The following is an 11,849-nucleotide window of genomic DNA, read 5'->3' as shown; positions in this document are numbered from 1 at the left end:
TATCTAAATCAGGGGGCAGATATCCTGTCGAGACAGGGGCTGAGGCCCGGGGGATGGAGGCTCCACCCCGAGGTGGTGGAGCTCATTTGGAAGGAATTTGGCCAGGCGGAAGTGGATCTATTTGCGTCGCAGGAAACGACACACTGTCTGCTCTGGTTCTCCCTCATGCATCCAGCTCCACTGGGGCTGGATGCCATGGTGCAGACGTGGCCGAGGCTTCGTCTGTATGCTTTTCCCCCAATCGTTCTGCTCCCGGGAGTTCCGCTGGAGATTCTGATCAGGAGGGACCTCCTCTCTCCGGCGGGGGGCACCATTCTTCACCCCCACCCGGAGTTATGGGCGAGTTAAGTTGTGGGCGTGGCCCCTGAGGGGGCACAGCTCCTAGCATCTGGTCTCTCAACTGAGGTTGTTGAGACTATACTCCAGTCCAGAGCTCCCTCCACTAGGAAACAGTACGCCTTGAAGTGGAAACTTTTCGCTTCATGGTGCGGACAGCGACTGCAAGACCCAGTCAACTGCCCAATTGGTACAGTTCTGGAGTTTCTGCAGGAGCGATTCTCCGCATGGTTATCTCCCTCCACTCTGAAGGTATACGTGGCAGCCTTAGCTGCTTACCACGCCCTTCTTGGTGGTCAATCATTGGGAAAACACCCACTTATCACTCGTTTCCTCCAGGCATGCTCCAGGCATGGTTAGGGCATTCCTTTATCCGTTCCAGGAAGTAGGCCAAGAAAGACTTAATCTACTCTGTCCAGTTCGAGCACTGGACGCTTACGCACACAGAGCTGCCCCGTGGCGTAAGGCAGATCAGCTGTTTGTTTGTTTTGGTCCATTGGGCTGATTTGACACGTGCTTCAGAACGCGGTCATGCAGGGCCATTCCCAAAGTGATTCTCGACACAGCGTCTCGTTCCCTCGGGGAACCATGGTTACATACGTAACCTAGAGACGTTTTTACTATACTTTGGATATTAATATCCATTGCAGAATTGATGTTATATGGATCGTTCAATGAATCGCTGGCCGACTCAGTGATCAGCCGTAAAACCGCGATTCTGTCCAAATTCCCTATAAAATCTTAAATGATTCCCTTTGAGCTAAATTTACCTGTTTCCCTTACAACAGCAAAAAATTTAATACAATTAATACAATTTAATACAAATAAATAAATAAATAAATAAATGTTATTATTGCAATTAAAAATAACTCTTTTTATTTTATATTGGGATATATATTAAAATGTAATTTATTCCTGTGATGCCAAGCTTTTTTAGCTTAGAATTTTTAGCAGCCATTACTCCAGTCTTCAGTGTCACATGATCCTTCAGAAATCATTCTAATATGCTGATTTGGTGCTTAAGAAACATTTCTTATTATCATCATCATCAAGGCTGAAAACAGTTGCTCTGATTAATATTTTGTTTTCTGGAAACCCTGATAGGATTTTCAGGATTCTTTGATGAAAAGAAAGTTCAAAAGAACAGCAGTTATTTGAAATAGAAAGCTTTTCTAACCATGTAAAAGACTTTGCTGTAATCTTTCATCAATTTTATGCATTTTTGCTGAATAAAAGTATTGATTAAAAAAAAAAACACCTGATTTCAAACTTTTGAAAATACACTTGATAATATTTACAAAGCAGAATTTCTGTGCTCGTCACCTGAATTCTGTGGAATGTACCTAAATATGATAAAACGTCCCAGGTTACGTATGTAACCATGGTTCCCCGAGGGAACGAGACGCTGCATCGGAAAACGCTAGGGGAACGCCTTCAGCGATACCAAGCTCTGAATCATATGTGTAATCAGTCCAATCGATGGGCGAGACGTCAGAGGTGGGTGACGTCATGACCAGGAAGCTTTAAAAGCACGTGAGGTGCCGCCAGCGTTAGCTTCTAGGAGTGAAGCAAGCTCTAGTAGGGATGCCGGAAGTATGGCCTTGCGACGCAGCGTCTCGTTCCCTCGGGGAACCATGGTTACATACGTAACCTGGGACGTTCCCCTTCGGGAACTCGAGCTGCGTCGGAAAACGCTAGGGGAACGAGATGTCCACGCCGCCAGACTTGCAAATCCCTGCCTAGTGTGGAAGAGCACAGCTATGGCAAGAGAACAGAAGAGCCCGTGGCTAAAGTAGGCGGGGCCCGCCACCCCGAAGGCCAACTTCTGGAGGAGTGAATCTTGACCCCCAAAGGAGAGGGGAGATCAGAGGACTCGAGGCTATGGAATAGCATCCTGATCCACCAATTAGCATAAGCTTCTCTGGCCGGAGGCCTCGGCCTCGGCCTCAGCGCACCGCAGAGGAAACGTGTAAGAAGAGGGTGTCTTCCCACTGAATGGCCACCGAGAGGGGCGTGGTAGGCCGCAATGGCCGCCACGAAGACCTCTAGGGTGGAGTGGGTCAACCCTGCGGATAAACAGGCCTGCAGGAACTCCAGAACTGTACCAAACTGGCAGGTAGCTGGGTCGGGCTGGCGGTCTCCGCAGAAATACAGTTTCCTCATAGAGGGAGCTCTGGATGGAGGATATTCTCAACAACCTCGGTTGAGAGACCGGAAGTTATGAGTTCCAACAGACGGGCCCCGTCCCGGCGCACTCTCTCCAGAACTCCCGGGAGCAAAAAAATCGGAGGAAAGGCATACAGACGAAGCCTCGGCCACGTCTATACCATGGCATCCAGTCCCAGTGGAGCTGGATGAGTGAGAGAGAACCAATGCCTGCATCGTGGTCGAATCCCACACCACGCCCAGATAAGTGGTTCTCTGTACTGGAGAAAGCACACTTTTCTTGGTGTTAAGTCTTAACCCCAGCTCTTTCGTGTGAGCGAGAACGACATCTCGATGTCGAACCGCCATCCGCTCAGACTGAGCTAATATCAACCAATCGTCGATGTGGTTGAGTCGTGAAAGTGTGGGGTGAGAGTGCAAGGCCTAAGGAAGAACCAGTATTGGTAGGCTTTTGCCCCCAAAAGCAAACCTCATGAACTTCCTATGATGAGGAAGGATGGAGATATGTGCATCTTTTAGATTGATCGTGACACATCAGTCCTCGGACTTGGTCTGAGACACTACCTGTTTGAGTGCAAGACTGAGCGGTTCAATAGGCGCACCCTTGTTTGTCTTTACTTTAGACATCTTATTTTCTGCTGGAGCTTTATGCTTTATTTGTTGAATGCTTGTGCTTAACTTTTGGACAGACAACAATAAATAAGACTCACAGAACATAGATCGTGACCGACACACACAGAGAGCTTTGCTGAATGACAGAAAGCTAACGCCGGTGGCACCTCACGTGCTTTTAAAGCTTCTTGGTCATCACCCGCCTCTGACGTCTCGCCCAAGGGGAACTTGAGCTGATAGTAATATATTCTTCCTAAAAGATAAAAGCATGGTCAACATAGCCTAATCATTTAATAAAGAACATATGAGATGCAGGGCATGTGTGGTACAAGTCTGCAAAACTCTCCATCGTCCCACTGTGGTAATAAATAGCAAGTAATAAACCCAAATGTCCATTCACCTTAACTTTCTTGGTGGAGCTTAAAGTTCAATATTGAATAGGAATACACTTCAATAATGCAGATCCCCCAAGGGAATCATAGGGCAAACACTATACCTTACTATGATTATAATGTTATATTGTCCCAGTTTATGAGCTTGCTAAATTGTCTTCCGCCGGGATCGAAAAGCCTCTCAAATTACCTTGGTGGGGCAAATATTTTAGACCGAAGCACAGAGTCAACTCAAATTTATAAGCGCTAGAGGGCTTCATAAATTTCAAAGAAAACAGATTCACTTAAACAAGCAGGATCAATATATGATAGAATACTAGAGAGAGACGAGAGGAGAGAGGCAATTGGCAGTTCTTTCAGTCTTCCGAGTTCACATGCCTTGAAGGTATCAGACCTTGGCTGGAGACATGGGAAGAGCCACAGCTGAATGCATATAAGCAGCAAAACAAACTCCACCGAGCATGACAATTTGACATTTTTCCCCCCAAATTATCCCATTAACACAACGGAACAGGTCTGTGATCGGCACGATTCATCAAACTGTCAGGAACATGACTTGTCAGTGTTGTTCTTACAGGCTTACATTTCATGAGTGGAAAATCACTGGCAATTTTCAGTCGCCCTGTCAATTTCGGTAGTAATTGATCATGCAGCAATGCTCCAAATACATATATGTTTTTCTTAGAGGTTATAACGGCACTAACGATTAAAAGGAAAACAAATGTGTAAAGGAACCCTATTTTAAACCACACCACTGACACGTAACGCTAAAGATTTAACATCCGTTTCCAGACAGTATCATTATAATGATTAACAATTTTACAGCAAACAGCAGCATTTGACTAGCTCTAACTGGGTCCATTAGTACATAAGCGGAAAACAAACAAAAGCAAACATATTTTCACTCGATTCCTCATGCTTAATTAGAAAACATCTCAAAAGTTGGATCATTCTCATGACAACTGCGCACTTGATTACCATGGCAACAACCTTGCTATATCACCACCTAATTATGACTAATTATCTGTTACTGAGGGAAGTAATCAGCACTTGCCATTGGCTCCCGAGAGATGATGATTAAATGCTGAAAAACACTGAGGAACTTACCAGCACAAGATGTTGATATGATCATGATAATTCTTGATTTAACCAAAAAGTGGGATTTTCATATTATTGGCTATTAATGAGAGATTTGATTGTAAGAAAACAGTCTGTCAGATATGTTATGAATCATCTTGAATCATTTCGATTTCGTGAAGAAGTTCTAATCCCTAACATGGTATCATTCCCTCCCATTACAAATGGATTCGCCACACTGAGTCATTCATGACATGTCAGTTAACTTAACGTGATGGCCGTTAATCTTCAGCGCTTAAAGAAAAAGATGATGAAAACTCGTTTCAATGCATTTAAATCAGTAGGCTGAAAATGCACTAAATTGCTGAAATAATAAGTAAAAGTAAGAAGATGGCAATTACGCAAGTGTCCCCTCTGGAATTTGACTTAACTACGGCCTATTAGCAAGGCTACACTCATTTACCGAGTTATCAGACTCCTCATCCACATTTCCAAAGCCAATTTGCAGCTCAAGACAAGCAGAATGGACCTTTAACCTGAACAAGAAAGGGATGGAGCCAGAAGGCAAACAAGCTGAGCTGCAAAAGGAAAAAAAATATTCACACAGTACAGATGAAAGTTTACTGTATGACCCTACTAACCTGTATGACGTCTGGATCAGTCTCCTATCCTACATCATTACGGGAAGGATAGCTTTACGCTCAGCAGAACTTGAGATTTTAACTCCAGTAAAAAAAAAAATAAATAAATACAAAGACATAATGGTCGGGGGCAGAATAACACTCTAAAATGCTCAGTGTCCTGCAATACTTATTTAATACGAATCCCAAACAAATCACTATTTGTAGTAAATCACAAACATAGAGCACAATCAAACTAAATTATTCTTATTAACGGTTCTTTTTTTTTATAATCACAAACATACAACGCAATCACTGTAGTCTGATTCCTGAACAAATGACTCTTATGAGTCAGCTCTTCTTAGAGAATCAAAAACAACCATAGCGTGCAATCGGTGTCGTCCAATTCCCAAACGAATCACTCTTATAAACAATTTCTTTAGTAAATCAAAAACATTGACCACAAACAGTGTATTCTGATTTCTGAACGAAGGACTCTTATGAACAGTTATTCTTATAGTGAATCAAAAGCATGCATCATAAACAGTGTAGTGTGATTCCTGAAACTTGAGCCATTTTTTTTTGTGAATCCGAAAACATTCAGTACAACCAGTACAGCCTGATACCTGAACGAATGGCTGTAATGAGTCAGTTCTTCTGAGTGAATCAAACAGATATGTGACCCTGGACCACAAAACCAGTCTTAAGTCTCTTGGGTATATTTTTAGCAATAGCCAAAATAACATTGTATGGGTCAAAATTAGCGATTTTTCTTTTATGCCAAAAATCATTAGGACATTAAGTAAAGATTTCATGAAGATATTTTGCAAATTCCTTATCGTAAATATATCAAAAGTTAATTTTTGATTAGCAATATGCATTGCTAAGAACTTAATTTCGACAACTTTAAAGGCGATTTTCTCAGTATTTTGATTTTTTTGCACCCTCAGATTCCAGATTTTCAAATAGTTGTATCTCGGCCAAATATTGTCCTATCGTAACAAACCATACATCAATGGAAAGCTTAATTATTCAGCTTTCAGATTATTTATAAATCTGAGACATCTGAAGTTTTGTGGTGCAGGGTCACATATATCCTACAACAAACTGCAGTATAACCTACTTCAGTTTAGTTATTGACTGGTAATTCATGTGACGTGTGTACAGTAGTTAAAGATACGTATTCTAATTTTTGTCATATTTTATAATAATAAATAAATAAAATGTTACCAAATTTTTTTATTTTATTTTATTTTATTTTATTTTATGTCTCTTCTACAGTTAAGGGCAAATACTGGATTGTGATTGCCTCTAAAAACAAGCAGTTATTTAAAAAAAAAAAACCTGTGTAAACATACCTTTTGCAAGAATTAATAAAAAAATTTATTTGTTATGAAAGCATCTTGTTATTTGTCAAAAGAACTGCACTTCCCAATATTTATTCCTTAAAAGAACTGTTAATAGAATCATTAAGGCACCAGAATTACTGGCTGTCTTACAACTGGCAGGAGATAATAATCAGGTGTTGTAGAATTTGACGCTATAAGGATTAGCAATTCATTGCAGCATTCCCATAAACCTTATCAGCCATTTATGAAGGCAGATTGATGATGAATGCTCTCAATTCAGCATCTATACCCCAGAACTAAAGTATTCAAGAAGCATGACTAAGGCAATCATTTATTAATTTGTCAAGGTAATACTTCTTCAGCTAACGATTCACTGCAGATGGAGGGGAAAAAAGTCAAAGCTCTTAAAACTAGACTCTATTTGCATTCTAATACCCCATGTCAGATTAACAAGAAAACCCCTGCCATGCAGCTACACGTATAAACCTGCCTAATGTTCTATCGACAAATATATTAGGTTTCAAAGATGGCGTTTTAAAGGATTTGAGAGGCTTTCATAGAAAATGAAGAACATGTGCATGTGTTTCATTGATATTTGATTAAAAAAAGGGGGGAAAATCATATAATCAGACAACAAATGGATAAAATTCAGTCAACCTGATTTATTATAGAGCTATGGTTTACTCTGTGGTACAGAAGAACAAGTCACACCCCATATCAATACTTCCATTGATAAAGTCTACAATTGATCCAGTAAATCCAATAACATGCTGAAGTCTGAAACTGGATCGAAATTTCAGATCCTGAAGACTTATTAGCTTGGGTCAGACCACAACATTAATCTCATAGCCGTCACTATGGACTTACTATGCCTGGAACTCCATCAAGTTATTACTTGATTCTTCCATGCTGGAGTTCAATGTGGAGTCAATTTGCTTTTCTTAAAAGAGGTAAAGGATTCCATAGAGCTGGAGCCCAATTAGCCTTGAGGTTAACAATGCAAGAGTAACTACCCTTTCTCCTAATGGCCTATTAGCACAGGAGTTTGGCGAGTGTGTCCAGAATGTCTATAGGTGTCTTTGGGCTAATGGTCTCCTTCAGACTGACAAAGACACTTCTAACGTCAACAAAAAAAGGACAATTTCATTAAGATGAAGACTAGCCTCTTTAATATCTCAATTGATTGCAGTGTAAACAGCGGTAAAATTTTAATATAAATGTATTTCTCAGTCAGTTCTTCCAAGACTATATGATCCGGACTGTAATCCACATGCATTCCAATATACTTCAAGAAAGATGCAGAGACAAAATTTACTGTATGTGTAACTAAAATTTACTGTGAACAGTACTTTATTAATTGACAGCAAAATCGACCAACCGATTTGCAGTGTTGGTATTTTTCCGATTCCTTTTTAAACGTGTTACAAAAGACTTCTATGGAAGCCCGTTTCTGACATTGAATAAAAATAAAAAGGTAATTGAGTTTACATCTCACAATTCTGACTTTTTTTCTCAGAATTGCATAATACAAACTCGCATTTCTGACCATTTTTCTCAGAATTGTGAGATATAAATAGGGATGGGTACCGAAACCCGGTATTTAATCGGTCCCGGGGCTAAATTATGAAAGACCGGAGTATCGATAAGCTCTATCGGTAAGAGTAGTAATACCGTTAAAACCTTAACGATACCCATCCCTAGATATAAACTCACAATCGCGAGTTATAAAGTCAGAATTGTGAGATATAAACTCGCAATTGTAAGAAATAAAGTCGGAATTGCGACATAAAAGTTGAAATTCTGACTTTTTTCTCGCTATTTTTCCGAATTTATATCTTGCAAATCTGATTCTTTTTTTTTCCCCAATTCTGACTTTTTTCTTAGAATTGAGAGATACAAACTCAAAATTGCAAGTTATAAAGTCCAATTCTGAGGGGGAAAAAAGACTGATATGTTCTGAGAAAAAAAGTCACAATTTATATCTCACAATTCAGACTTTATTTCTCAGAATTGCGACTTTATTTCTCAGAATTACGATTTTATAAACTGACTGTATAACTCACAATTGCAAGTTTATATCTCAGTTCTGAGAAAAAAGTCAGAATTGCCAGATGTAAACTCGCAATTGCGAGAAAAAAGTCAAAATTGTAAGATGAAAAGTCGCAATAACCTTTTTTATTTTTTATTCAGAGGCAGAAATGGGCTTCCATAGATTTCTATCTCAAATGCTGTTCTTTTGAACTTTTTATTCATGAAAGAATCTTAAAAACATTTATCACAGTTAACACGAAAATATTAAGCAGCACAGCTGTTTTCAACATTGCTAATAATAATAAAAAAAAGCTTATTGAGCACAAAATCATTATATTAGAGTGATATTTGAAGGATCGTCTGACACTGAAGACTAAAGTAATGGCTGCTGAAGATCTATCTATCTATCTCTGTCTGTATATATAATAAATAAATGAGATTTTTACTTCCAGAACCCCAATGTTTTGCTCTACACACATTTCTGTCTTGTGCAAAATTCACAGGTGGATGCTATTGCCACAAAAAAAGAGATGTTTATTTTCATAATCGTTAATCAAAATATAATAACTTTATCCTCCTCTGAAACAGCTCTTTCTTGTTTAACTAAAAAAAAACTTACTGAATTAAAATACTGGTTTTAAGCTATAAAAGAGAAACCTGAGCATTAAAGTTTAACTCTGGGACATGAAGCAACTTTACCATATTGCTAAAACTGGTGCTGATTGATCATACAGTATTTAAACGTATAACATTGAACATGAAGTAAATTATCAAGTAGGTGCTGCTATTCTAGAAAAACAACACATTTTTTAAAAAAGAGGCTGATGAAACCTTATGAGATCTCCATGTAACAGTCATCGAGTCTGTGTGGGGGAAGAATGTCAGCTCACCTGATGCAATGTCCACGCGCATGTTTTTCTGCTGAGTGACGTTAATGTGTGCTGTGACTTTTCCATCGTTTAGAGCCAATTCCAGCATTCCATCTGCCAAGGAGCTGAACAGGAGCAGGCCGCTGGGGTTCCAGGTACGGAACTGGAATCCCACAGACACCATATTGTGGTCCCTCCTCCCCGGCAGCTGCAGAAAGCTGGTGCTGTTGAAGAAGACGGGGAAGGTGTGTGTGTCCACGCAGGAGAACGTCAGGTTGCGCTGAAAATGAGGCAGGAAACACTTTACATTTCCTAGACCTACTGAGATGGTTAAATAATTGTTTATGAGTCAAACAATTTCACGGCTGAACTTAGACCAGCTAACACCAGCTAAGACATTTTGCTAAACAGATGTCTCTATACAGCATCAAATTTGATGTAACACACTGCATATTGTATTTCTCAGATGCAACATCTTTAATAAACATACAAAGCTGTGAAATAAAGTGACTAGAAAATAAATCTGCGTCTGAAATGGTTGAGGACCTTTCATGTGGAACATGGGCTTAAAGAAAGATCTCTCAAAGTGCTGCTATAGCATGTTCCCTACCATGCCGTCGATTTCGGAACCTTAAGCTGGAAAAGGGGCCGCATGGAAGCAACGGCGAGAGGTTTTTTTCATAACTCTCTAGTTCTACATCCTTCTAAATGGTAATTTTGAGGCACCGAATGCACTTCAGACTTATTTCAAAAATAGTGAACTCAATCAGTCTCATCACAATGAAATAGAAAAGTGCACTCAGCCTTCCTCAGTGCTTCATAACAGAACCTCCGCCCATGTGATGTGTTTTATCAACCTTGAACATAATCCTTCAGACATGAATAATAATTCAGAGCCTGTCTATGGTGAACACGTCAAATTTGGAAAGGAGGAGAATTGTGCTATTTTCTCACTATTAAAGAGATAGTTCAGCCAAGAAATTAAAATTCTGACAATCATTTGCTCATCTGGTTCCAAGCCTGTATGACTTTCTTTCTTCTGTGGAACACAAAAGAAGATATTTATAAGATAAGAAGGTTTTTGTACAATGAAAGTCAGTGTTGTTTTGGACCTCAATTACTTTCAATGACTTTTAAATATCTTCTTTTGTCCAAAAGAAATAAAGTCATGCAGACTTTGAACGACATGAGGGTGAGTAAATGATAGAATATTCATTTTAGATTTCATTTTGTGCAGTACAAGCTACAAAAAAACAAAACTAAATCTCTGGAACAAAAACATGAATCTAATTCAACCATATTTCCATTTAACATAATGTTTGTCAGATGTTCTGTGATGATGTGCTAGTGTAACTGTACGGCAGAGATAAGATTGTATTTTTCATCAGAAAAAACATTGTTTCTTCGTGTTTGTGGTTCCAATAATGAACCACAGAACACTTATATGCTTATCGGATATAATGTGCAATTATTGCATTCTTCGTATTATCACAGGCAGTGGAAATTAGATTATTATCAGTGCTGACACCAGTCATCAAATCTGTGTAGATGATTAACATTCTCATCAGCATTTTGAAACAAATGAAACGGATCCATACAGCATAGATATGAGGTTTAAAATGCAAGCTCCATCAATATCACATCTGAACCGCTCTACATTCTGAAGCGTCAACCTTGCACAGTTCTTCATGGTCATACACCTCCACAAAACCCTCCAGGCAAAAACAACCCACCCAAATGTGTTAAATATGCACAGAACTGTCATGAACGGGAAAGTTATGCACTCAAACTCTAATTAGGCAGATATGGTTTGTGGAGTTGATTGAAAAGGGAACAGACTTACGAAACTAGAAGTGTCCAGTTTTTTTCTTCTGGCCAGGTCAGTGATGTTCTCTCCATTGTAGTTGATGCTTTCCATGCAGCCTTTGAAGTTTCTTCTTCCTCCTGAGACTGGCTTCCCAGAATAAGGCATTCCTCCAAAAGTCAGCTACATGGAAAAAATCAGACATAAGTCAGAAAAACAGTATCAAAGCATTGCAATCCACCAAGTCTAACATAACAATATATACAGAGAGTTGGGTACGATGGTTGGTAAACTGAGTGGCCTCCTTCATCTAGTAAACTGTCTACAATATTTGCACTAAAAATAAATATTTGCATAAACATGTTTTTGCATGTAATATTACATTTTCTACATTTTGGTTCAAATGAATTTTATGTCAAAGCAAATTAACACAGGTCTATAAATATATGACATGCATGTTGGTGAATTGCTGGTGTAAAATATAATGCAAATTATTCAGCAAAGATTAGGCATGATTTTTTTTCTTTCCCAAATTAGTTGATGATATACATATATATATACATATATACATATATATATATATATATACATAT

The 11,849-nt window shown here is 39.1% G+C and overlaps 1 protein-coding gene across 1 annotated transcript in view; it reads right to left on the bottom strand.

Moving 5' to 3' along the window:
• The window catches only part of LOC107686721 (contactin-associated protein-like 2), a 401,917-nt gene that overhangs the window by 175,416 nt on the left and 214,652 nt on the right, over positions 1-11,849 (bottom strand). The window contains exons 8-9 of the mRNA XM_016483827.1: positions 11,296-11,439; positions 9,474-9,732 (exon numbers count right to left, since the gene is read on the bottom strand). Of these exons, the coding sequence (XP_016339313.1) occupies positions 9,474-9,732; positions 11,296-11,439 (403 nt within the window). The remainder of the gene's footprint in view (positions 1-9,473; positions 9,733-11,295; positions 11,440-11,849) is intronic.

Source organism: Sinocyclocheilus anshuiensis, unplaced genomic scaffold (assembly GCF_001515605.1).
Source record: "Sinocyclocheilus anshuiensis isolate Anshui unplaced genomic scaffold, SAMN03320099.WGS_v1.1 scaffold990, whole genome shotgun sequence".
In the NCBI taxonomy this organism is placed as follows: domain Eukaryota; kingdom Metazoa; phylum Chordata; class Actinopteri; order Cypriniformes; family Cyprinidae; genus Sinocyclocheilus; species Sinocyclocheilus anshuiensis.
Note: the sequence above shows the minus strand (reverse complement) of the source record. Positions and strands in the feature narration are given on the sequence as shown.